General features: G+C 40.8%; 2 protein-coding genes across 3 annotated transcripts in view; both read left to right on the top strand.

Annotated features, from left to right (window-relative positions):
* Nucleotides 1–12,138, top strand: part of LOC140377061 (testis-expressed protein 2-like) — a 48,367-nt gene extending 36,229 nt beyond the window's left edge. Inside the window, exons 3-13 of one of the 2 annotated variants that reach the window (XM_072462343.1) lie at nucleotides 2,815–4,261; nucleotides 4,896–5,096; nucleotides 5,178–5,475; nucleotides 6,085–6,320; nucleotides 7,042–7,209; nucleotides 7,751–7,850; nucleotides 10,197–10,323; nucleotides 11,197–11,304; nucleotides 11,390–11,599; nucleotides 11,679–11,799; nucleotides 11,881–12,138. In XM_072462343.1, coding sequence (XP_072318444.1) covers nucleotides 2,831–4,261; nucleotides 4,896–5,096; nucleotides 5,178–5,475; nucleotides 6,085–6,320; nucleotides 7,042–7,209; nucleotides 7,751–7,850; nucleotides 10,197–10,323; nucleotides 11,197–11,304; nucleotides 11,390–11,599; nucleotides 11,679–11,799; nucleotides 11,881–12,009 — 3,129 coding nt within the window. In that variant the 5' untranslated portion in view covers nucleotides 2,815–2,830 and the 3' untranslated portion in view covers nucleotides 12,010–12,138. Of the gene's footprint in view, nucleotides 1–2,814; nucleotides 4,262–4,895; nucleotides 5,097–5,177; nucleotides 5,476–6,084; nucleotides 6,321–7,041; nucleotides 7,210–7,750; nucleotides 7,851–10,196; nucleotides 10,324–11,190; nucleotides 11,305–11,389; nucleotides 11,600–11,678; nucleotides 11,800–11,880 lie in introns of both variants that reach the window. The other variant, XM_072462342.1, reaches the window with a different exon arrangement.
* A 1,827-nt stretch (nucleotides 12,139–13,965) lies between these two features.
* On the top strand, nucleotides 13,966–27,731 carry ccdc40 (coiled-coil domain 40 molecular ruler complex subunit). Its single transcript, XM_072462793.1, has 20 exons — nucleotides 13,966–14,030; nucleotides 14,329–14,362; nucleotides 14,695–14,833; nucleotides 15,012–15,172; nucleotides 15,273–15,356; nucleotides 15,464–15,683; nucleotides 15,755–15,912; nucleotides 15,992–16,114; nucleotides 17,793–17,914; nucleotides 18,003–18,246; nucleotides 19,064–19,246; nucleotides 19,309–19,554; nucleotides 19,622–19,835; nucleotides 20,775–20,966; nucleotides 21,029–21,113; nucleotides 21,197–21,317; nucleotides 21,922–22,113; nucleotides 22,193–22,351; nucleotides 23,122–23,372; nucleotides 27,560–27,731. Exons 1-20 carry the CDS (start codon nucleotides 13,966–13,968, stop codon nucleotides 27,729–27,731), a joined length of 3,165 nt encoding a protein of 1,054 aa, XP_072318894.1.
* The last annotated feature ends 62 nt before the right edge of the window (nucleotides 27,732–27,793 follow it).

Raw genomic sequence — 27,793 nt, 5'->3', positions numbered from 1 at the left:
AGAATAAATTCTGGCGGTAATGCAACACTTGGATGCCAACCGCCATAAAACAATAACAACAACAAACGCAAAACGGCCACAAAACACCAAAAAAAGAACTGTTTTGGTTGTACCTACTCAAGGGAGCCTGAAGCGTTCGATCATAATTTTGATCCCTTTTCGTGTCCTGTTACGAGTTGTTAGGCCGAAACAACATTGTTTACCACGTGTGGAAAACCAATATCTTACTTCCGCGTTTTGCAGCACTGTCCGACCCAAATCGGCAACTTGCGGAGCGCTCAGCAGTCTGACAGACGGTTAGCGAGGGCGAAATCTGTTTTGAAAGTTTCTTGTTCACCGAAGTTCACGCTCAAAACTGTTTTTGGTCTAAGGTAAGTTTGCGGAAATGGGGTCAATTGTGCCAATGAAAATGTATCCGTTTATCTACTTTATGGTATTTTTATGATGCCTAGATGTGGTACTTTCTGATGCGAGTTGAAATAAAATAAAAATCTGCAACAGGTATCGATCTATCATTATACATGTTCAAGTTATTCAGTGTTTGTGTTTTTACTGTAGTTCAAAATCTGCACAAATAATGTTTTCTAATCTGTTAAATTTAGCCAGTGAATTGAAGCTCCTGTATTTCTTCGTGAAAGAACAGCTCCATGTCTCTCTAAGTGCATTTCACAGCACGGCAGCTTATTAGCACTCTCCTGACTGTTTACTTTTCACTGCTGTATTTTACATAACTGGAAATGTTTTCCATATTTTTGTGTCTGCTAACCTGAAGGTGTTTGTTCATGCAAAGTTGTAAATTATGTCTTTAAAGGGCTTAGTAGAAGCTGGAGGTCCTGACTTTTATTGTTTACTAAAGAACTGGATTACATGTCAGAGGAATTAACTTGCTGAATTGTCCTGCTGGCTTAATAGCGTTAGAAATTAGAAAACTATAGCTTTCATAATAAATTGTTACTGTTGTCGGATAAACAGTTTGTCACTCCGTAAAGTAAAAAGTTAAATATATTCCTATAAATGTATCAAGGGGATATTAAAACTGGATTAACCATTGGACTGGTGCTGTAATTGTAGGCTGCCGTTTACTGTATTTGACCAGTTATAATTAATGATCGTTACAGTTGGCTGCACCTTTATTTGCTCTCCACTAAGCTGCTCGATTTGTGAATATTTTCAACTGCTTTGTGAGAGGTATTTATGTTAGTGTGTCTGTGTGTGTGTCTGTGTGTGTCTTTTTATTCTTAAGTGTGACCTTTTGTAGTTATCTAAAGACGAGGACAAACTACAGAAGACGTATAACTGCAGTAGGTGGCGCTAATGTAACACTTGGATACCAACTGCCATAAAACACCAACAAAGAAGATTAGGTGGCGGTAGGGCTGCAACAATTACTCGGGTAAACCAAGTAATTAGATTACTAAAAAGATTTGATTATTATTTTATTGCCTTGATGAGTCAATTCATTTGCATATTTAATTAAAATATGTAAATCTGTGACGCACGGAGCCCACGGAATGACTTGTGGCACTTTTGTTTCATACGGGGGCTTCTTCTGGACCTGCAGGAGCTAAATAGCTTGGAAGTGTTTGGTTGTGTGAAAGAGCACAGTGTTTTGAGATTTAACTCTGCAGACATTTTGCAGCATTAGCACCGTGAGCCGTTCACTTTAATCTTGGATTAAACTTCCCGCATGTAAATTCCACGCGGAAATGAGACGTGCAGAGGGCAGCGGAGGTCTTGTTGGCAGTATTTATAGTCTGCGCGGGTTCATGCGGTGTCAACCGTAGAAATCTGCTATGAAATCCAGTTCATTTCTGTGCAGAACCGTCCGCATAGTACATTTTTTGGGACATGCAAAATTTCGCTGCGCTGCCCCACAGAGGCTAAAGTGAACAGCACACAGAACTAATGCTGCAAAATGACAAAATGCAGAGTTACAGCTCAAAACACCAGGCATCACTGGTCTCACTCAACATAAAGTTTTACAAACAAGTTTCTTATTTTAAGGCTACTGTAACAAACTGACAAACTGACTTGACATACAGTCTGGTGACAAGTTAATTAGTCCTTTATTTATATTGTTTATATACAAACAAGAGTGTGGACTGGAAGTGAAATGTTGCTATTTTGGGGACACACTTCTGTGAAATTAAGAATAAAATGTTGTTATTTTAAGCAGAAACTCCTTATTTGTTATTTGTTTATTACTATAAACTATAACATTAATTTAAAAAAAATATATATTTTTATACAAATGTATAACAAAAATTAACCGATTAATCGAAGAAAAGAATCGATAGATTACTCTATTACTAAAATAATCAATCAATAGCTGCAGCCCTAGGTGATGTAATGTAATGTAAAACTTTGATACCAACCGCCATAAAACACTACAGAAAAATAAGTCTTCCATGGTGGAATTTGCCTTTAAGGTTTCAAAATATTAATACCTTGAGTATTGTGATTGTTTGAGTTTGTGGCGCTGATCTCTTGCAACTGAAAGTCTACTGTTCTTCATCTGTTCTACAATGCTGCCTAAGCAGCAGGAATCTGGTGTAAGCATATTTGCCCTTGGGTCTATGTTTAAGCTGGGGTACCTGACTTTTTGCTGTTGTAAATGAGTAAAGGTTGTGTTTCCCCTCAAAGAGCACCACTGTGCATTGTCTCAATCTTAAAAAGTATTGCTGTCTTTTCTTTTCTCCCCAAATTGAATGCTTGTGAATATTAACAATGTACCAAAGCGTTTGTGAGAGCAAGAGTCGAGTGAAAATGATAATAAAAATACATGTAACCCCTTCTTTATTTTTTTTCTTGCAGACGTCATCTGACTGCGATGACTGACCGAGCCCCAAGCCATGGAGAGACTCCCCAACCAAAACCACCGCACGCTGTGGCCCCAAAGTTCCAGGTCTCCCGCCTGCCGTCCAAGGAGTCAATCACCATCCACTTCTCCGCCCAGAGGAAGGATGAAGAGGAGAAGGACGGGGAAATCTACATGACAAACACTACCTCAACCCCTCAGGAAGACTCTGATATTGTGACAGGTTTAGAGGCGAGCGAAGAGCTGTTTGAAGACGCCGGCCAGGATTTGTCAGCGGCGGGCGTCGTCAGTCCTGAAAAGACTGGACTTTCAACAGAGTCTAAACAAAATACTACCACAGTATCTCGCACAGAAAAAAGCACCAATTCATCTCCCTCGAAATCTCTGAGCTTTCCCTCCAGTGACAAACCCTTCCTGAGCCTGGTCAAGTCTCTGTCTTCTGACGCGGATTCTAAAGATGGCTCCTCCTCCTCTTATTCCATCAGACATAGACAGTTGAAAAACCTTGTAAAGTCCTTCTCCTCTGATACGTCCCAGGACCAGCCCTCTTCTTCCACCTCCCGTCTTCCCGAATCTCGCCTTAATCTTCAACTTTTCAGGCAGTTCACACAGTCGCGGTTACCCACTGCCTCTCTCTCCACATTAGGCGACTCCAAAACGACGCCCACCTCCCCCTTGACCTCCCCCGAAAACCGTAGCTTCTTCAAAGTAGCGGAAGTAGAAGCCCGGATTGAGGACACCAAACGACGCCTTTCCGAGGTTATGGCCGAACCTCTGCAGCTTTTGACTAAGATGATTGATGAAAAGAGTGTTAGCCTAAGCGCCGCCGGTATTTATCGCCCAAAAGTGCTCTCGTCTAGTGCCTCTGAACTCTCAAACCTTTCGTCACTCAATGGTCAACTTGAAAGTAACAACAACTACTGCATCAAAGAGGAGGAAGGCGGGGATTGGGAGGCCGATAGCTCGAATAGCGAACCAACCGTTTTAGCCGAATCTCCAGCCGCTTCATCCGCTGACACTAAAAGTCCAACTAAAACTTCTCGCTCTATGTCCGCTCTGGCGAAACAGGACGATGATGAATTTTGCATTTTAACCAGTGATGATTTTGAGACGTGCACGGACACAGAGGGAGACACGGGGGACCTGACTGAAGAGACGAAAGGGCCCCAAAGCGGTAGCACTGAACCAGGAAGTGACGACAATTCTGAATGTTACAAACCGGCACCGAGCGTTCCACATTATACTTTAATTTTTCTGACGTTGCTGGTGTATGGGTACTTCATATTGCCTTTGCCCACGTATGTTGGGGGAATGTTGCTTGGGATTGGACTGGGTTTCCTTTTGGCCATCTGCGTGGTCTGGCTCACAGGGCCAAAGTCATCCGGTGGGTTTAGACACGTCAAGGTGCGGAAGTTGGACATTAAACAACCGGAAATTTATAAAGTAAGAATACATTTTTTAAATCAATTTATTTTGAAAGCTGGTTTATAATTTACTTTTACCATATGAGCAGGAATATGGTAATAACACATTTGCTAAGTTTAGAATGTGTGTTTTGAGTGTTTCAGATACTGGAACCATTTGTCAAGCATATAGGTCCCAAAAGTCTATGTACATGGACATTTTGCATATACTAAATTTTTTTAAAACCAAAACAACAAATTGAATAATTACTTTTAGGTACTATTTATCAGGTGCTTGCAAGCACTATTTATTTGTGTATAAGCACTTAGACACTTACTACCATTTGTTGATGGTTTATAATGCCTTATAGATGTTAATAAACCATGTACAAAAGGTTTGTTTTAATAAGCTGCTTATTAAACTGTTTTCAATAACCAGTTGATGCAAATTAGTAGATGCCTTAGGAGTGTCTATAGACAAATAACTAGTGCTAATTCATACATTATACATGCATATTATAAATGATTAACTATAGACAAATAACTAGTGCTAATTCATACATTATACATGCATATTATAAATGATTAAGGAACTTTATTTCAAAGCGTTACCAATTTTTTCCACATTTTGTACTGTTTTACTAGAGCTTAATACATACATTTTGTGTTCCTAGGGGTGGATGAATGAGATCTCAAACTATGATCCAGAGACGTACCACGCCACCCTGACTCACTCTGTGTACGTCCGCTTGGAGGGCTCCACCATTCGCCTCTCCAAACCCAACCACAACATCCCCAGGAGGGCCGCGCACGACGACTCCAAACCTGATGTCACCTTCATCAGCCAGAAGATCTATGACCTCACCTTCAGCAAAGTAAGGCCAAGTTATACTCTTTACCATGAAGAAACCTCTGTGAAGTATGTAACCTTTGAGGGCTCTGCTTGATCTTCACAGGTTCATCTTGTACCCGAAGGCCTGGCCAGGAAGAGAGTGTGGAACAAAAAATACCCCATTTGTATTGAACTCGGAAAGCAGGATGACTTTATGTCGAGGACCGGAGGAGAGTCCAGCGAAGGGTCACCAACGAGAGACAAAACAGACGGGACAGGAAGTGTGTCCACGTCCCAAAGCGTGACCTTGTATTTGTTTGGAAGAACGGGGCGAGAGAAGGAGGACTGGTTCCAGCACTTTCTACAGGCCTCCAAGCACAAAGTCAACCTGAAGAAGTCTGCAAGCGCCACAGTCTTTAAAAGTATGTGATGTGCTTTTGTCTCTTAAGTCGCACAGGAGCTTGAGCTCAAGATAAAACTGTTTCATGTTCTGAAATGCATCAGTTTAGCCGTTCATATTTCAGTCCTCTCTCAAATAGCAAGGTGCTTAAAATGTGCACTCTGAACCAGGGATGTCAAGATCATGATTTAAACTATAATCCTGATTATTCAAGTCACAATGAACTCATCAAGAACTAAAAAAAAATAGTACATGACATTTTAGATGCAAAATTAAGGATATGTTGATCTATAATCCAAAAAGAATACAGTTACATGCAGAGTACTTTTTTATTTGGCTGTTTTAGTCCCATTAACTTGTTTTTGTAAAGCTGATCCCAAACTTGTGGAATAGTAACATGTAGATTTCACTGTAGTTGAATCATTAAATCATAAAATGTTCTCACAATAATCGTTAAAACATTAAAATTTCAACATCCTTCTTATCATTATTATTTTAAAACACACAATATATAGCCTTATTTTATTTATTTTTTTGAGTTCTCAAGCTTACCTCTCTTACTTATGTAGATCGATAGTGATTGTTCATGTAGTTTTCACTGAACTGTTGGCTCTGTCGTTGTTGACTTCAGCTGGGGCCGGTCACAGTCGCAGTGGCAGCCGCAGCAGTCTGGACGAGGCTCTGTTGACCCCGTCCAGGCCAAAAGACTCTTCCACATCGACCGCGGGCAGCGCCAAAGCCTCCCCTCTGCTCGACTACAGCGTGTACCTGGCCAACCTCCTGCCGAACCAAGAGGCCCTCAGCCCCACATCAGTCTCCTCCACCTCCCTCCAGAGCCCCATGAGCAGTCCAGGGGCCGACAAGAAGGTGCAGTATAGTCATTTTACACCGTTCACTGTGTGTTTGCAAGAACTTAGAAAAGAAATCTGTGCAGTCAACATCCAGTGCTTCTGTAGAGATGTGCACCTGTTTTTAAGTTCAGTTTAAGTTTGGTATTCTTGTGTTTTAGCTTGTGAAACTGACTCTGGCACATCACACAACTACTTTCAACACTTCATCACTAAAAGGATTATTTTTATCTGAATTAGACTGCGATGTGTTCCATTGCACTCCAAAATCTGATTACTTGACCTTTAGGATTATTTAAACGACATGCGAACTGCAACATTTGTATTTAAAGGGACCATGAGCAGAAAGAAATGAGTTCATGTTTTTGCCGTTTACATATCATTTTGATCTGATAATGTTACGATTTTAAGTGCACATGTAACCGCAGCCGCTGAAATCATATAATTCTCTAGTGTAATATAATAAATGTGATTATTATCTGTTTGTGTTTGGTATTAATAGAATGCATGGCAGAAGAGGCTCTTTTTCAAGACCTGCTCCACTTGTGACACACTCAGCATTTAAATTACTGTCAATTACAATCCGTTTTCAGCACAAACACGGAGACACTCCCATTGTAACAGCGCGTAGTTAAGTACACAGTGTGCCCTCAGGATACAGGGAACAGCCTGTGCCTGTCTGCTGGGGAGACATGTATTTATTCATACACATGTAGCACTAATGTTCCTCTTGTGTTTAGCTCCCCTGCCCCAGCCCCGCCCCTCCGGAGCAGACCCCAGGGGACGAGGAGGACCCCGTTGCCTGGCTCAACGCCGCTCTCGGGCGCATCCTCTGGGACTTGTTAAGGGAGCCGTACTGGGCTGACGTGGTCTCAAAGAAGATTCAGATGAAGCTGAGCAAAATACGAGTGAGTAATACTTAAAATAATCACCTTTTCCTGATGCAGACGTTATAATTGTGTGTTACAGTTACATGTAGAGTACTTTTGTATTTGGCTGTTTTAGTCCCATTAACTTGTTTTTGTAAAGCTGATCCAAAACTTGTGGAATAGTAAAATGTTAGACAAAATTATAGATTTCACTCGGTTGTGAATAATTGTTAAATCATAAAATGTTCTCACAATAATTGTTAAAACATTAAAATTTCAACATTATTATTATTTTAAAACAAATTGCCAATCAAATCACAATTTATAGCCTTATTTTATTTATTTAGTTTTTGGAGTTATCAAGCTTAACTCTCTTACTAATTGTGTATAATGTGTATGGCGTAGGTCTTGTAACCCAACAATAAATGATGATTAAAATATTATTAGAGCTCTTTTTAACATTGTTTGAGTTCCAAAATAAAGTATGTTTGAATAAGTATGCAGATTCTCAATTGAGGGCTTAATAAATACGTTTTGTCTCCTCAACTGTTCCCTTTTCTGCCCACCATGTCTCTCATAGTTGCCTTACTTCATGAACGAGCTCACCTTGACAGAACTGGACATGGGTTCGTCTACTCCCAGAATCCTCGGCGGCTCCAAGCCCTACGTCGATTACAAAGGCAAGACACAAGGCAAACACTGAGTATCTCCCGCTGTCAGTTTGCTCTGTCCACATTAGAGATAAGAAGGACAAACCTGGCGTGATGTTAACCAGCTTTACGGCCGCGTGTTCAGTACGTTAGGGCCGGGCTATACTGACAAAATGTACTATCCCCGATAACGATAGACATACACTATTAATTGTGGTTTAATTATAAATACATGTGAAATGCCTGTAAGATTAATCACAAAAGTGCAGAAATATCACCTTGTGCCCTTATTTGAAAGTTCACAACATAATTTTCTTTTCTTCATTTTAATTTTAATCAACTCTTACTATAATAAACGCATACTCGACCTTCAAATGTTGCATATATTTCCTTCACATACAATAGTACAACAGCCCGTAGTAGATGATGATGCATTATATATTAACCACAACTTATCATGGCGGAAAAAGCGTCCACAAAGGCGTATCATTCCCTGAAACTTAATCCTCCAGTGACTAAACATCTTCTTCTCACTAAGTGGGACCGAAATAAGATTTGCCGTCCATCAGGCTAGAAAATTACACACTTACTCTCAGTGAGAAGGCGGTGGAGCCCCTGAGGACGGGGAGACGTGTCGAAGAGTTGAGGGCTAAATTGTATAGGCTAGGACCCGCACGTGTGTCCGTGACCCGCTATAATGACGTTGAAAGCGTTTGAAGCCCATAAAAACAAAAGTATTTTCCCACAGCCAACAGCGTTAACAGTAAATGCATTGTTGCGTGTGAGGGCGGCGGAACATTCACCACTTTAAGCACGTTAATAGGTTATGTGAGGTCCTTTAGAGCTTGTGCAACGTCAGTCACTTATATCCTGCTAGACTCACTCTTTTACCTTCATAATAAAAGCTTTATTGCCATTGTAAAAGAACAAAATGCACACACTTAATCCACACACATGTATATTAACAGTTCTCACTGGCTCTTTGCTTTGCTCCTTCAATGAGTCACAGTCGTGTTACTTTCACGCTCACAGAACGACCACACTGAGCGCACGGATTGATCGCACCTCCGACTGAGACACAAGCTGCAGTTTCCTGACAGTTTCCTGACAAAAATACCTCCAAAACCTCCGTGAAACGCACACGTCTGCTGATTTTGACAAGTTTAATGATTGACCGATCAACATTCAGTATGCTATAGAAATCGAGGGGCATTGGAGGCGTTCAAATGTTATTATCGCCACTCATTTTAATGGATAAATAGATAAACAATCCATTGAGTTGAATCAATGGAAATTTCCCCACACACATTTATGCTGTAAGTAAATGTCAGTCAATGTTCTCACCTCAGTGTTACGGACTGAAGGACAATAGTATTTAATAGTAGAAAGTGAAATGTGAAACTATAAAATAAGAATAACAATTGCAAACTTTAACATTTTTGGTGTTGGTATTTTCCGTAACTCTGTAAAACACTTGTACTTGTGTTTCATGTGTCTGTAACGTCAGACTTCAGGTTCAGTGTGCCCTTGCCTCACCCTGCTGCTGTTTCCTGGTAAACACATGCAGAGTGCAGCAGATCAATGAAGCTTTCCCACTGAGAGCAGTCGCCTTCAAATCTTATTCTACTTTTCATCACCACTATTTATTTTACAGTATTTTTTCTCATCTATTTTTGTCTGTGTAGCCTTAGGTCATTAAGTCCATCACATTTGTCAAGCTGAGTTAGTTAGACACACTCTTCATCATGTGGATCCAGTATAATCCAGCAAGAATTTAGTTTTTTTCCAACAATTTGTTCTTTTTCACCACATAGAAGCAATCTTATTGGCTGCAATGCCTCATGGGTAAAAGACACCCGTCTAGTTTCAGTGCCTTCAGCAGGGGCAGACTTCCCCCATTAAGCACAGATCAAATTCCTCGCCTGCCGTTTAATCTGTCTTCCACAGCTGGAACAGGGTTTGGAGTCATGAGCAAAGAATTTATGTTTTGTATTTGTTTGTTAGAAAGGGGCAGTACAGTTAAACATTGCCACCAAAATAAAATAAATATATATATATTATACACATACATATATACACATTATACATACACATTCACTGGCAAAATTAGGATGGATCACAACAAGGATGTGAGTCTTATGTGTTCAATCCAAATAATATTTTATTTTGAAGAATCAAACTGGTTTCAAATGATCAAACAAAGCAGAATAAAACAGCAGTGCAGCAGAAACAGACAACACGAGTACAACATGGGAATTTTGTCATTAATCAGAGACTAAACTACTGTTAGATTCCAAATGTGTTGTGTGTATTGTATCATATCAGAGCTGATCCCCTGTTGTTTGGTAACTGCTCTCTCCCCTTGTTTGCCTCCAGGTCTGTGGTTTGATCTGGACGTGGCCTACAGCGGATCCTTCCTGATGACCCTAGAAACCAAGATGAACCTGATTCGATTGGGGAAGGAGGGGGAGAGCCTGCGCTTCGGGGAGCCAGGCAAAGAAGGGTAAAGGCCCCCGCCGCTGTCTCTTTCACTCTCTGCTTTGTGTGAGATGTATATTTTCCACTCTCTGATGTCTGCCCTACTTTCTGCCTCAGTTTCTGTAATTCACTTGTTCATTTTTTGTCTTCTCTATTTTTTGCCCTCTGGACTTTTCTTAACATGGATATCTCTGGGTCTTTTTCTGGTGAGTCCCTCTTTTCTTATCAAATACCTCCTCGTTCTCCATGTGACATTTTTCTTGCCTGGTGAAGCAGCCGCTCATATTTTCTCTTCTGGAACCGGACCATAGTGTGTGTCCAGCTTTGTAGCTCGCGACTCTCAAATGTGGAAGACCCGCCCCCCGAATATCTCCTTTAACATTCACAACAAACTCATATTTACAGTTCAGTGATTCACTCATTGATTTCATAGACATTTCCATTGTTTCTCTCCGTTATTCTTTTATTTATTGTGTTTGTTTTTTAACTGCGTTTCTCTTCATAATTAATCTCTTCCATTGTAAAAGCTTGTGCTCTTGGCAACTTGGTTCACAAGTTTTATTTTCTTATTTTATTTCTTCTTAATGCAGTATAAAGAATTTTGTCTTTAGTTTCAGCAACACATTATTTTTCAATCATTTCATATTCATTTTCACTCATCCCTAAATGTTTTGTTTTAGTCTTAAAACTTGATATTTATTTATTCATTATTAAAAGTCAGTACATAATTAGTGATACATTTTCTAATGCATGATTCATTTCTGGAAATACTCGTTTCACCTTTCACGTCAAGACATTTTCTAAATTCATTCATCGCTTTTCACTCAAATATAGACTTTTTAGTTGTTTACGGTGTTGGGTTGTTCCTTCTGATTTGTGTTTGTGTGTTTAGATCCAGACCTCGGACTTACTGTCTGGCTGACAGCGATGAGGAATCATCTAGTGCTGGTTCATCAGATGAAGAAGACACCTCTGAACTGTCGAGTGACTGCACTGGAGCCGAGAGGTGAGCCACACATACATTCATTTACTTTACTTTCATACTTCCATGACATGTTATTTAATTTGAATATTTGTATGTATTACTACAGCTTGGTAGGAGGCCACAGACCAAGTAAAATTATGCGATTTGTGGACAAGATTGCCAAGTCCAAGTACTTCCAGAAGGCAACAGAGACTGAGTTTATAAAAAAGAAGATGGAGGAGGTTTCTAACACGCCCCTGCTGCTGACAGTGGAACTACAGGAAGTCAGGGGAAGACTGGCAGTCAATATCCCCCCTCCTCCCACAGACAGGATATGGTGAGGTCTTGCTCTCAGCGCCCTCTGCTGGTGCGTCTCATTCTACATGTCTGTGCTCCGTCTGAAACCGTGTGTGCAGGTACGGCTTCAGAACACCGCCTCACCTCGAACTGAAAGCTCGGCCCAAACTGGGGGAGAGAGTCGTGACTTTTGCTCACGTAACGGACTGGATCGAGAGAAAACTGGACCAGGAGTTTCGAGTAAGAACAGACTATTTACTTGCATGTTTCAGGTTGGTGAATTCTGCTGTTTAACTCGTCATCTCGTAATGTTTCCCTCAGAAAGTCTTTGTAATGCCAAACATGGATGACATTTGGCTGAGTGTCATGCACTCTGCCACGGACCAGCGCACTGCAGCCGCCGGGCCCGTGGAAGAGCCTGGAACTTCAGGCCCGGACAGGGAGTGTTAGCAGGGACGTTTGTTTACAGTATTTCTAGACGTTATGAAGACTTAAAATGTGAACTGGAACCAAAGTAGATGCGCCACATGCTACTTTTGTCATACAAATACATTCCTTTACGCCACCAGAAGAGCATATCAAGTTTGTAATACAGCAGATAACACTAAAATAGTACGGCCTGAAGTTGTTTTAGTTGGACTTGATGAGTAATATTTCTCTAACTAAGTTTTGCAGTAACGTAGTAGATGCAAATTCTTAGCCTATTATCGTTTAAGCATTCACCAGAAAACCTTATATCCAACATGTGACAAGTTTATGCCAAGGCCCATTAAATAAAGCACAGAACTGTTTGTTTCAGTTTAAAATAATGCAAATAGTTATTATTTAAACGTTTAGACGGACTGCAGCTTTTTGAGCAGATCAGGTATTAACGGAGCAGTATTTGTTGTGCTGTGATTACACCTAGAGGCTCTTGATTTGCCAATATCCTCTTGCCAATATGCCACTGATGCCCATAAAACAAGTGTCATTTAAACCTGTGTCACTTTCACTCTTAAAAAGTGCAATGACAATAAAACTAATTTGCTTATAGGATGATGAAGTCCATAAGTGTAGAGCATCTTTGTAATAATATGTGTGCGTGTGCGAGAGCTGAGAAGTAAATACAACTGTTGAATGTGTGTTATTGAAGGTACAAACACTTGTTTTGGACTGGGGTATGCAATCGCTTTGCACAACTAAAACACATTTATTATACTGTATTTTATGCAGGGGTGTTTGAGAAACAGGTGGATTTGTTCTTTGTTTGTTTGGTTTATTTCGTGAGAAATGAGTACTTGCTACAATGTAATTTGAAAAGGCACTCAGATTTATATGAAGTTTAAGTACAAGTTCTTGTTTCAGTTGCCAATAGTGTCTCATCTATACACATTTATTGTTTGTCACAGTTTTGTTCATGGTACATATCCAGTGTTTATATTTCTTAACGCAAATGATGAATTCATACAGCAACTTTTTTGTTTACATGATAGTTTGTTGTTTTCAGTTTCATACTTGTTTGTACGACTCTTGTTTGTACGACTCTTGTTTGTACGACTCTTGTTTGTACGACTCTTGTTTGTACGACTCTTGTTTGTACGACTCTTGTTTGTACGACTCTTGTTTGTACGACTCTTGTTTGTACGACTCTTGTTTGTACGACTCTTGTTTGTACGACTCTTGTTTGTACGACTCTTGTTTGTACGACTCTTGTTTGTACGACTCTTGTTTGTACGACTCTTGTTTGTACGACTCTTGTTTGTACGACTCTTGTTTGTACGACTCTTGTTTGTACGACTCTTGTTTGTACGACTCTTGTTTGTACGACTCTTGTTTGTACGACTCTTGTTTGTACGACTCTTGTTTGTACGACTCTTGTTTGTACGACTCTTGTTTGTACGACTCTTGTTTGTACGACTCTTGTTTGTACGACTCTTGTTTGTACGACTCTTGTTTGTACGACTCTTGTTTGTACGACTCTTGTTTGTACGACTCTTGTTTGTACGACTCTTGTTTGTACGACTCTTGTTTGTACGACGCTTTGGCCTTCTTGAATTCTGTTTAATTTATGTTTACTGAAGTAATTACCGGTACAAAACAGATTATATTTGTTTTTGTCCTCTTGGAATAAAGAATAAAAATTAAATCAGTTTAGGATATATGAAGATGATGTAATAATTTTATATTTGTGAATTATTTTTTAAAATGTGTATGTAAATATGGCCAAATTGGTGATTATTATATGTGCAGTTGCCTTATTTATAGCTCAATAAACAATAAAAGGTATTTTTGAGTTGTTTTTTTCTTGCACTCCAGTTTAGGCTTTAAAAGCCTTTTTAAAGACATTTTAAAACATCGTTCAGAACAATTACGTCACGTGGTCACGTGACAGGCCCATGTAAGGAAGCGCCTTTAGATCCTTATCTAATGTGCTCCTCCTACACCGGAAGTTTGCGGTTGCTTAGTAACGGGGCCGAGACGGAAACTCAGCGGTGAGTCTCTTAAATTGAACTTTAATGTTGAGTATTTTCAAAAGCGTGGATTTAGTCTAACGTTACGTGTGAATAACTCGTTTTACAAATGTGTTTTTTCCTGGTCATTTCCTGGGACAGTTACAGCGTTTCAAGCTGACGAGGTGTGTTTTAACAAGCAAGTCACAGTAAAGGTTTGACACGGTGTAAAACGCCTTAAACGTTTAAATCAAGGCCCTTAAACATTATACATATGATTATAATATATAAGTCTGAAGAGTTGTATGATGTGTTCATTGAAAATTGGACTGTTTTACAGGAGACATAACAGAAGGGGCATGAATGGAGTTTCAGTAAGTTTAGTTCAAAAGGCTGTGGTACCAAAAGCCACGATGTTATTATATGTTATATATGTTATGTACAAGTCAAGCTGTAGGAAATGGGTAAAAATGCTCCACAAACCTTTAGATCACTGGCCTCAAGATCAGTGCTCTTCTGCTTTAAATTATTGACCACGCGTCAATTTGCAGTTTTTAAGGTTCAACCAACCAAAAACAGACCAAAGAGGATAAGAGGGAAAAACGAGGATTAAAATACAAAAAATAAAAAGACATCCAAAGAAATGTCAAAATACATTGTTGGTGTCTGATAATAAGACTGTTTTTGTGTATGTATACAATTTCAGATTCAATGGCGAGCCCAGTTGAGGCAGAAGTGTCTGAGCGAAGTAATGGACGCCTTGTCGGGGACCCCACAGACCCAGAGCCAGAGCCCGGGGACCCCACAGACCCAGAGCCCGGGGACCCCACAGACCCAGACCCAGAGCCCGGGGACCCCACAGACCCAGAGCCAGAGCCCGGGGACCCCACAGACCCCACAGAAACGGAGCACAGTGGCAGATGGCAGGTTGAAGCTGAACACTATGGTAACACTGAGCATGTATTTATAACGCAAATATTGTCAGCGATGTGTGTTCTATGAGTTTTCTTGTTTTTTCCCCAGCTCCAGAGGACATGGCCCCTGACCCCGCGTCCCCTGACCCCGCGTCCCCTGTCCCCGCCTCCCCTGACCTGTCTGAAACGATGCAGGATCCAGGGCCACCAGTGAACAATTATGATGATGATGATGATGAGGAGGAATTTGTTGTTCTGGGCCCAGATCATGTATGCCAAAAAAATCATCATCAATCATTATATTTGATACAACAAATGAGACAACACACACTATTTATTCCTTAATAATTATTTCCTTTTTTTTTCTCAGGAGCTCGTGAAAAGGCACCAAGCAGCTCTAAATGTCCAGCTCAACAAGGAGCTGGAGAGAATTAACTCTGGACTGAAAGAGAAGGTCTTTGTTTTCACATTTAAATTCAAGCCTAAATCGATTTGTCCAGTAGATGGCGCCACTGACTCGAGAACATTCAATGAGAAATAACGGTCTTCTGTTACTGGCAGCTTGCCCTGGAGAGAGCACACGAGTCTGAGATCGAAGATGCCTCCATGGAGATTTACAGAATGAATCAGAATCTGGTCAGGCTGCAATACAAGTTAGACAATCTTCATCAGACCAAAGCTGAGGCTGAAAACAAACATCTCCAGACAATCGAGCAGCTGGAAACCAACAAGAGCCAGTTCTCCAGCACCACAAACCAGCACAAACAGACAAATGCAAACGGTGAGGCTGTCTGACACGTCATCTTTTGAAACGTGTGAGCAATAACGCGGTTGCTTTTCGATTCCTCGCAGTGTCCCAGCTCCAGTCGGAGATAGACAGCCTGATGCGGAACCTCACCTTCACTCAAGAAGTCAGTGACAAACTTCACTCTGACATAAAAGCCATGAGAAACGCCACACAGAAGGCAGAAGTCGAGAAGTTCCAGGCTGAGGAGCAGAAACTCAAGCAGGTACACGACCCCGACGGTTTCAAACTAGTGATGATCGAACCAAATGCTGCAGGTTTAGTCACGGTGCAGTTTCCTGTAGGATTTATACGTGGAGCGTCTGACCAAAGACATGGAGCGACTGACGGAGCAGGTGGATTTGTACATCGCTCAGACTTGTGCCCAGGCAGAGGAGACGCAGGCGGCTAAACAGGCCCTTTCAGAGGTGACTGCACAGCACATGCAACACATACTGCCACAAAGGTTTGAGGAATTATGAGGATTTTCTGTCATTCTTTATGCTCAAAGTCGAGTGTGTTGGAGCTGTTTGAAAAGTAGGGGTGAGCAATGTGTTCTTCAGATATTATGTCAAACAAGTTCAATTAAACAACATTTCAAGCACGCACATTGTGAATACACATATCTAAACAGGTCCATATTTTCTTTGTCAAATTATATTTACAAAAATATATAAAACGCACAATAAAACAAATGAACGTTAAACACTGAAATGAATGAATGTGGATAAAAAAAAAGCGAATTAAAGTACATACATTTGCAAGTGAAAGATGGATAGCAGCTGATAAACATTTGTATTAACATTGTTTTGTAAAAAGTTATCTCATAATTTTTTGGGGGGGATTATCTCAATTATGATATCATTAAATTCCATCAGAAATGTGCTAAAACATTCCTGTAATTGTCTTTGTCATAGTTGAAACATCTCATAAAACATGGATTGACTGTAAAATGTACCAAAAAGTGCAGCATTATCACATTATACTCTCATTTTAGACAACACACATACATTCTGTCATGCATTTAATCTTAAACTGCTTATTTTTAAATGTTTTTTTTTTATCATCACCTATGTGCTCGATATATTTTCTCCAAAACAATGATATGATTGAGTTTTCCACACCTTTTCCCACCATTGAAAAGCGCCATAAAAACCTATGTTCAACTTGTTTTCATATTTCAAATCTAATATTTCTTGTCATTTCTTGTCATTTCTTGTCATTTCATGTTATTTCATGTTATTTCGGGTTATTTCTTGTTATTTCATGTCATTTCATGTCATTTCATGTTATTTCATGTCATTTCATGTCATTTCATGTCATTTCATGTCATTTCATGTCATTTCTTGTCATTTCTTGTCATTTCTTGTCATTTCTTGTTATTTCATGTTATTTCGGGTTATTTCTTGTCATTTCATGTCATTTCATATCATTTCATGTTATTTCGGGTTATTTCATGTCATTTCATGTCATTTCATGTCATTTCATGTCATTTCATGTCATTTCATGTCATTTCTTGTCATTTCTTGTCATTTCTTGTCATTTCATGTTATTTCATGTTATTTCGGGTTATTTCTTGTTATTTCATGTCATTTCATGTCATTTCATGTTATTTCATGTCATTTCATGTCATTTCATGTCATTTCATGTCATTTCATGTCATTTCATGTCATTTCATGTCATTTCATGTCATTTCATGTCATTTCATGTCATTTCATGTCATTTCATGTCATTTCATGTCATTTCATGTCATTTCATGTCATTTCATGTCATTTCATGTCATTTCATGTCATTTCATGTCATGTCTTGTCATTTCTTGTCATTTCTTGTTATTTCGGGTTATTTCTTGTCATTTCATGTCATTTCATATCATTTCATGTTATTTCATGTCATTTCATGTCATTTCATATCATTTCATGTCATTTCTTGTCATTTCTTGTCATTTCTTGTCATTTCTTGTCATTTCTTGTCATTTCTTGTCATTTCGGGTTATTTCTTGTTATTTCATGTCATTTCATGTCATTTCTTGTCATTTCTTGTCATTTCTTGTCATTTCTTGTCATTTCTTGTCATTTCTTGTCATTTCTTGTGATTTCTCGCACACAGGCAGAGATGGAAATGGCGTCGTTGTTAATGGCTCGTAAACAGCTTCTGCAGCAATGGAACAGCAGTCTGGTCGGGATGAGAAGACGAGGGGAGGCGTTCACAGCGATGCAGGAGGCAGAACTGTACTAATATGACTCACTCTATCACTCAATAAACTCTGTGGATATTTATTACACTCAATCAACATCCCATTCTCTCTTGCCTCGTCAGAATGCTGGAGCACCAGTTGCTCTCGCTGGACCGGGACATTAAAGGCTACGTGAAAACCATCACGGCGGAGCAGGAGCAGAACGAGACACTTACTATGCAGCTGAACCGGGCCGAGATGGACAATTCCACCACCAGGTCACAAATAAACCAGAGACAAGCCCAGCAGGAGGCTCTGCAGACTCACTACAGCACCAGCCTGTGCACGCTGCGGGAGACGGAGCGCACCCTGGCTCAGCTCACCAAGGTTCATATCACATCGATTTGTTATTATTAGTGCACGTTTCACACTTTCAAGCTTCCGTCAAAAAAAGAAAATGCCGTGAAACTGTGCAATAAAATGTCAGTGAAGATTCAAGTATTTCAAACAGATTTATAGCATCTGTCAAAGAGTGAAAACTAGTGATCTGGATTTTAAAATGGTGCTGGTTTTTGTTCAACAGAAACTTTGTTGTTGGTTAACGGTTGGTGCCCCCGTTTCACAACAAGTATTTCCTGGGATTGATTCCCGGGTGGGGCGTGGCCTTCCTGTGTGGAGTTTGCACGTTCTCCCTGTGTCTGTGTCTCACTAAAAACATGTACAATAGGCTCCTCCCCTGAAAAAGAGATGCTACATCTCAGTGGGATTTTCCTGGTTAAAAGTAAAGAGAGATGCACATTTTACTTGTAAGTTCAGTATTTCTACTTTTATGCTTTGTTGCTTTCCACCACTGGAACACAACACAAAACATGATGTATATTCACACAGAAAATATATATTTAAAGGAAGCTAACATATATTTCTATAATTGAGTATATTAAAAAGTCTGAACGGATGTGTTTTAAGTCTATGTTGTCTATATAATCTATATAATCCAAGACAAATTCAAACTGAACCACATCCAATAAAGCAATCTGACTCTTATATTGACTCCACCTTCATAATATTACATACATTTTTATGCAATAGAAATATTCATTGTCAGTATATTGGTGTTCTTTTTTGTGAGGATTTAAGTTCAAATACCGAATGCTTAAGTCCATTTGCCATTTCATATACGCTGCATGTATGTTTTTTTCTGTAGGAAACGTGTAACTTTGAAGCTGAGGTGAAAGACCAGCGGCGGCAGATGGAGAAAGAGAGCGCGCTGCGTCTGGAGCTGGAGGACCGGATCGTGAGCGCGATGCAGCAGAGTCTCACGCACAACAAGGCGGCCAAGAGCTCGCAGAAGCTCTCCCAGAAGCTCACGCTGCGCAAGAAGGAGAAGGTAACGTTCCCCAGCGTAAACCAGCCGAGACGCGTGTCCAACATCTACTCTTACTCCTTTAGATTACTCAGTTGTGGCAGCTGGAGAACGACATTTTAGCGGCCGAATTGGAAAGCAGTGAAATTGGCCAGAATTTGGACAACTTGGCGTTCACCCAGAAGGCCTTGGATGACGAGACGGCGAAGATGGACAAGATGCTCTCGGACCAAACGGGCAATAAATCCTCATTCATGTTCTTGATCGGGCAGAAACAGAGTATCATCATTAAACTCAAGAAAAAGATCGACCAGATCGCGGCTGCTACAGGGGTAAGGCAGCTCAAACACGTTCAGTTTTTGGCCGATAAAACGATGATCCTGTGGTTTTCCCTCCCAGAGCCAGGATCTCAGCCCTCTGCAAATCAAAGCCGACGCAATAAAGACGCAGACGGAGGAGCTGGAGGGGAGTAAAAACCGTGACCACCGTCTTTGGATCACGAGGCAAGGCGCTCTGGTGGGACTGATGCAGGAGCTGGAGAACACCAACAAGAACATGGTCCAGCTGCAGACGGAGAACACGTGCATGCAGCAGGAGAGGATCCGCCTGAGGAGTGCGTCCGAACACAACACACTTTACACAACTAAAGCAGAGGATGATTTTGTGTTCACTGCATGACCGCTCACATGAATATGATCATCTCCAATATCTGCTATGTATTAAGATGTATAGATTATTAGAATCCGAGTGTCAGAATTGATAAGAGTTTGAAAATGAGAAAAGAGCTTCTCAGAACTGCAGCTCTTAGAGGATTTCTCGATTCGAAAACGGATAAGAATGATTAAACAAATACGAATCTAAAAAGTAATGATGCACCGATCCAGCTTTACTGGGTTGATACCAATATAAATATTTGGGCTTTGGACAGCTGCCAATACTCGATATCAATTAGGTAATTTTCCTCAAAAACGACTTTCGAGATAACGAAGTTGTTAATAATTTACTAGTATCACTATTTGTACACCCATGACAGTAACTTTACAACAAAACATTGTAAAATAGACTCGGTGGCGACTAAATTCTGTTGATTCTGAGCTTTAAAATAAGGTGTCTCGACATTTTATCGGCTGAATTGGAAAGCAGTGAAATAGGCTAGAATTTGGACAACTTGACGTTCACCCAGAAGGCCTTGGATGACGAGACGGCGAAGATCCTCATTCATGTTCTTAATCGGGCAGAAGCAAAGTATCATCATTAAACTCAAGAAAAAGATCGACACATTTACTGGGTTGAAGAAGTAGAATATGTTTGTTTCGTGAGTATCAGAAGAATCGATACCTGATCCATTGCATCTTCCAGTATTTGGACCGCATCCCTATTCCCTGAACCTAACAACACACGTTTCTTTTTATTTGTATAATATGGTAGACTTTGCTGTACTTCACCCTGATGAATACGTGCATATACTGCATCTGCATACATCTACAGCTGGTTTATACTTTACTATCACTGCCGTTTAAATGAGACCGTCCCTCCCCGTGTCGTCCCTCAGATCTGATAGAAGGAGAACACAGAGATGAACAGGACCTCCAAAAGAACACACAGGCCTTGAGAAGAGATTTGACCAGATTCAACACACTCCTGAGGACGAACTTCCAGCTGAGCCAGACGCTGGAGCAGGACAACGCGCTGATGCAGACGGACTTCACCAAGAAACTGCAGGCACGCCATTCAACGCACGCCGGTTACTGCTCACGGCGTGAAATATGAATCATGAACTGTTGTTGGATGTTGTTCAGGAGGAAGAGCTGGAGTCCATCAAGATGAAAATGAAATGGGAAAAGACGGCAGAGGAAAAAGAAAGGCTTTTCAATTGTCTGGTAGAAGCAGAGTGAGTGGAGTTTTGTTTTTGTCGGTACGAGTGAAGGCGCGGCTCTTGTGGTTGTCGCTGATGCGTGTCGCACTTTTGTTCAGGCGGCAGATCATGTTGTGGGAGAAGAAGATCCAGATGGTTAAAGAGACGTACTCCACGGTTCAGGGAGAAGAGGAGCAGGCGGAGGTCCGGAGGATGAAGGCTGAGATACACCGAATGGAGGTGACAGAAAACAGACAACATTTGTACTATTTGGTTATTCATACAAGCGTGTTTTAGTGGACATAATTACCAATGAGTGCAATGACCTTTATTCAGGTTTAGATAAATGTATATTATGTACAGGTACAGGTACACTATATAAGAACTTCATTATTAAAGCATGAAATAAGACTTCATTCATAGTGAACAAATAGTTTATTCATAGTGATTCAAGCTTATTAAATACTTACCTACTATTCTTAAGTTACTAAACCTGAATAATTCTTACTAAATGATTTGTTCATTATTAATTAAATCGTTGTTCATGCTTCATTAAGGCTATTTAATGTGTTATAATAAAGTTGTTCCATTATCTAAATTATAAATTCAATACTAGACAATATCAGGTGGGGAAAAAAACACTGCAAAAATACCAGAAAACGATTTTATATTTATACAAAAGCATTTAAAGGCAATAATAAAAATGTTAATAGCCAAAAGTTATGAAAGTTAATAACAGCCTTTCTTTTCTTTTGTTCTTGTATTAGTTTTCCTCAGCTTCACCGCAGCCTTTTTACAGTGTAAGTTCTGCTCTGCTGTATTTGTATTAATATTTGTGTTATAGGTGCGGCTGACTCAGCTGATGAAAGAGCGGGAGCGACTGCTGAGCGAGAGCGAGGCGACAGTGGCGCGACGTGAGACCATCGTGTTGCGTCGAGAGTCTCTCCTCCACCGCTCACCGAACAGAGAGAGCACCAGAGGAGAGCTGCAGCGCCTGACCCAGAGTCTGCAGCGCAAGATCTCCACCACACACAAGGTCCCACGCTCTGTCTGGGGGCTCCAAGCTTCTGCATCTGCATCTGGGCTAAAAGAGTGTGTTTTGATCTCGTCCACAGCAAGTGACAGAGTGTGAGCAGGTGATCAGGGAGCTGCAGGAGAGCCAGGTGGATGTGGGCAGTCGACTTTCACAGCAGAAACAGCAGCTCATTGACCTCTGCGGAGACAGCTTTGCCCTGGAGCAGGACTCGGCCAAGCTTCAGGACACGAAAGACAAGGTAAGGTCTGTCCTTGAGTTGCCCTCTTGCAAATAGAGAGCAGTCTGTCATTGTCCAGGTTCTCTTCAACTCCTGATGTCTAACATGTTCATGAAAAATGTCTTGTCTTGTGGTCACTTATAACCATAGATATCTAAAACTAAGACAAATGAAAAAAAACTTTCTCATTTTCTATTGTTCTTTCAGTGCATATGACAGTGGGACAGTGGCAGTTGTGGAAGAAAAATTAAAATAAAAAATGTATATTAGAGCTAGTTCTAAAAAAGAATCCCTCTTCCCATGTCACCAATATAGAAATGTACAAAAGTCCACTCAAAGTGCAGCTCAGTGTAATGTAATCCCTCACTTTTTAGAAAAACTAGACATTTCGACTTTCATCCAAGAGTCATTCTCAATCTGCGGCTCCAGCTTGAGAACTCGAATGCTTATCTTACTCTGAATAAGCCCCACCCATTGGGCGGAGCCTCCTGATAATAGCCTGTTTTTCTTTTGACAATTTAAACATTCAGTGAACAAAATGAAGGCGTCCTATTTTATTTGTATTAATCAAACAATAACTACTGTATAAATTAGATGAGTTTTGGCCCTTGTATTGAGCATGGTCGATGAATATAACTGTGTAAATGTGTAGTCTAACCTGTCATAGGCACTTCAAGTTCTTTACTGTCCTTTCCTGATATTATTCCCTCAAAAACACGGCTAAAAACAAATGCTTCGATTCTATTGCGCCACATCTTCAATAAACTAACTTTCACTCCGTTTGTGTGCAGAACTTGTCCCGGCTGGTGGTCCTCCAGAACCGGTCCAAGAAGCTGCAGAGCGTGAAGGACAACAGCTACAAACCTGCGTCCAGCGGCCAGTCCATCGCCGCGGCGCTCCAGAGTCAGACGGAGCGAGTGCACACCACCAGCACCATCCTGCACCGCCTGGGTCAGGACCTACCCCAACACCAGGGGGCGCTGCGGAGGCTGACGCTGGCACTGGGGGCTCAGGCTCAAGAGAAAGTACCTGAACTAGACATGTAAAAGGCAGATCAAAGTGGACACGTTTAATGACATGTTATGAGAACGTCCAATCTTTCTTTAGAATGAGGTGCGATAACATGATGAGATTGTGTGGTTTAAACTCGTGTGTGTGTGTGTGTGTTGCAATTGTGTCCATCATGAGCGATTGTAAGTGCAGATGATTGTGTTTTAAAGGCGTGTATTAAAAGATATAGTTTGATTCTGCTTCTATATATTTTCACAGGTTTGTTTTTCGCAGTATTGTGCATGTAAAATCCTCCGTGTTGACAGTGTTTTGAATGCAAGATTTTTATGTTTGGATAAGGTTGACAATAACATTATTATAGTTCTTATGTTAGTGACACATCAAGGCTAATTGCGCCATTTATTTCCGCTGTGACATGTGGTGCTGCTGTGGCAGATTTAAAATGCTGTGGAACCGGCTTGAGTGAGGCCTCCTGCAACCCTTCTTACTATTCTAGAGAAATATACTTGTTACCCGGAGATCGTCACGTTATCCCGGCAGAGATCCTAATTTTCCCCTCCATCCCTTGTTGGGAAATGGGAGGTTTTGTCTATAGGAGTTTTTGTTTATAAGAGTTCTTCTAATAAGAGTGTTTTTTAAACTTCCTATAATCTGTTATTTTGTCTTTTTCCTCTGTATCTACCTGCGTTGTATCAATGAAATTTCCCCTTGTGTGGACATTAAAGGAATATCTTATCTTATATAAGTGTTATCTCCAGCAAATACTGGAAAACACCTGCATATTATGAATATTTTCCACCAGTTTTTGAATTAAGGCTAAAATAAACGTCCAAAATTCCAACATAATATCTTGGCTGCTTTTTCTCATATTCTTTGTAGTATTATTCAGTGTTGTACTTAGTATTTGGTTGCTATATAATATAATATAACACTGGACAATAAAAGTTGAGTACTTTTGTCAACCATAACAGAAAGTAGAAGGCAGGGAGTAAGTATTTAGAGAGTGACCTTTTATCTAGTTATTTATTTTGTCTTTCACCAAATCCACTTTTATTATACAGCACAGTTTAATAAACCAAACCAATTCCAAGTTTTGCGCTGACTCAGAACTATTAAAGACAACAAAAGGTAAATGCTCAATCGTGATCAGATAAATGATCAAATCCTAGAGACAATTCATGGTTTTGGTTTAAGAGAATGCAAACAAATATATTTATAAGAAGATTAAAATGTGTGTTTGAGTTAGTTACTCTGGCCCAGGGGAAAGTACTTCCCGGTAATACTCTCATTCTCCGACACTGACATGAATAAAGACACTACTGAGGTGCAGTTGTCAGGATTGTGACCTCATTCATCAATCATATTTTTAAAACAAACCAGTCTCTATTTTCACTTCTTGTCGCCCTAATAACCAACTCTTTATTACTAGTTTTCATTTGCTCTATCTGTCTTTTCGGGTTGAGGCTTTGGCCACCTGTTTGTCCAAACGGAGATGTTTGGGCCTGTAATGTTCTTCCAGTGCTCGCTGAAGGAAAGAGGATCTCTCACTTCACTGTCCTGGCTCAGGCGAAGAGCAACAGATTTTAATTTGATTTCCTAACATCTGTTGCTTTTACAGTTAGGGATCATCTCAAAATAGGTTGAAGCTTAAAAGACTATTTTTTCCCCTCTCTCTCTGGACCCCCTCCCCCCCTCAAAAGACTAAAAAAAAATGTCTGGCATCACATAAAATTTTACGTGTTGATAAAACTATAGTAGCTTGATAGACCCTGCTCACCTCTAGTGAACATCCCTGAACATCCTTTGGTATGTTTATCAGTAGAAGTTATGAACTCCAAATAATGTCACCTGTCACTCATGTTTGTTTACTTAATCCACATGGTCACGGGCCCTAGGGGCCCTACAACACATCCCATTCAACCCAAACTGTGAGATGACGACATTGAGATAGTCTCAAGAGGATAAGAGAGTGAGAAACTAATGTTTCTTGTCAAAACCTGTAATTGTCAATTGCCTGTGTTTAGACCTAAGACATGTCAGAATTTCACGTGTTCTGTGATTGGCCGAAACCTCATGTGGGGTTTGTGTTGGTCCTTCTTCCGGGCAGTGCGTAAGCACTAGGGATGCATACATAAACCCACGTTCAGGTTCAGGTCCTGATTCGAATCCAGAGGTTTAGGTTCAGGTCCGGACTCATTAGGTCCGGACCTGAACTCATGCCATATTTGCATAATGTTATAACAGCGTAACACAAGCTACTTGGCTCAATTAAGTTGAAGACACTTGAACAAGGACGACTATCAAACACAAGGCTTAACTGCAGACTGAAATAAACTCAACTTGTCTGGTTTATTCATTGTTTTTTAACAGAAGTTACAACTTACAAATCACAAGCTACTAGCTACGAGCTAGCAGCTAAACTATAGCTTAACAGTTAACACACATTCATATGTTTTACTTGAGGAACAACTTCTGAACAAGAGCAAGTTGACTATTGGTATTGGGTCAGCGGTTTCAGCTGATACTATGTGTGTCAAGTGTATTACTGGTTTGACTGGGCTGTTCCCACACTTGTTTAATGCCTTTAGATACATTTCCACTCTTTAATTTCGCAGATCCATTGGCATCAAAGTCAGATAAAAACCTTGAAAAACTAGCATAACAGTCAACTAGAACCACTACATATTTTACACAACACACAACACATCATATTAGCAGCATTAAAGGTCCCATAACATGCAAAATTGACTTTTCAGAGCTTTTAACCTTCTTACATTGCTATTTGTGCTTCATATATGTACCCAGAGTGTTTTTTTGATTGATTCCCGCAGTTTTTAGCTATAGTACAGACTATCTCCTTTCCTCCAATCTCCAAACTGACGGGCGGTGGGGCAAGACCGCGTCATAAGGGCAAGCACGCGTCATCACCCCCCCTCCCCCTCCCCCCTCTCCACCCTCCTCCCCCTCCCGTCTCACGCCTCCCGCCCCCTTCCCCCGGGCTCCGCGCTGCTCAAGGCTCCTGTGTCTCCCCATACAAGCCCCGGAGTTTTTCTGCTTCGATTTCCGACGAAACACGGTTCAAAGAGGCCCAAAACGTCATTAATGATATCGCACTCTTTACTATTATCACAATGGTGAAGGTTTATGTGGCAGTTGATGCAGCAACCGAGAAAATAAACGGAGAGAAGTTCTATCCGATACCGAAAAACCAGGAAATAAGAGCGCAATGGACATAAGACTTTTATATATATATATATAGATCTATAGATATATCTGTTCTGCGCACGCTGTAGAATAAACACCAGATTTATTTAGTCTCAAAGTAATGTTGATCTGAAGTTCTATCGTTTCTCACTCATTCGCGCGGAGGTGCGCAGCGCGGAGCACACAGCTGTGGGGGACACACTACGTCACGGGTGGGCGGGGCACACACGCGCTCTGAGACTACGTCACGGGTGGGCGGGGCACACACGCGCTCTGAGACTACGTCACGGGTTGGGCGGGGGAGCCAGATCGCTCTTCACAAGGGTGGGGGCAAATATCAAACCAAGCCGTCTGCATTTCCGGGTTGGTGAGGGGGTCCGAGGTCTGGGTGATATTTCTTAACTATTATGTTAAGGGTGTTGCACAACACTTATTATTATCAATTATACACTTAGAATAGACTACGAAACGTGAAAAAAAGCATGTTGTGGCACCTTTAAACACCAGACCATATTTAACAACTGTAGAATACAAAATACTATTCCAAAATATAAGCTCCAATTAATTAATCCAGCAATTAAACAATATTACTTTGACTTAGTATTTACTTAGATGTATAAATATGTATATTGCACATTAACCCACTGAAATAAATGCTAAATACATCACACCACAACATAATACAGTTATTTAATTCATATTGTAGCGACCCTAATGTTAAGCATTATCTGGTTAAATGTTCCTTTCACACTGTTGTTAATGCAGTGTTATTGTGTGGAGTCCAGGTCATCACATATTGATAATATAATAGATCCATGCATATTAGTGACAAGTTGTTGTTATTTACACCCAATCCAAAGCACAACCTGCTCCTTTAACAAGCGTCTTAAACTAACTCACGGAGCGGCACAAGCGGCGACGCACGCGGCGGCTTAAAACGCTTCAAATAAAGTCAGTGATCTTACAGCTGCCGCGTCTTGCCGGAAAAAAGCTTTTCCAACTTTTCTGCACTAGCCGCGTTGGCGACGGCCCCCGCTCCCGTACGCACCCGCGCCCGCACCCGCGCCCGCGCACGCACCCGCGCCCGTGCACGCACCCGCGCACGCACCCGCGCCCGTGCACGCACCCGCGCCCACGCCTGTGCACGCGCCCGCACCCGCGCCTGTGCACGCCGCGCTCCGCCTAATGTTGGCCTAATGCTCGTTGCTGATAGAGTTTTTAGCATTTCAAAACAATGACTGCCACAAC

The sequence above is a fragment of the Eucyclogobius newberryi genome, unplaced genomic scaffold (assembly GCF_026437365.1).
Source record: "Eucyclogobius newberryi isolate DKJ021-1_F unplaced genomic scaffold, fEucNew1.0.hap1 SCAF_4, whole genome shotgun sequence".
Taxonomy (NCBI): Eukaryota; Metazoa; Chordata; class Actinopteri; order Gobiiformes; family Gobiidae; genus Eucyclogobius; species Eucyclogobius newberryi.
Note: the sequence above shows the minus strand (reverse complement) of the source record. Positions and strands in the feature narration are given on the sequence as shown.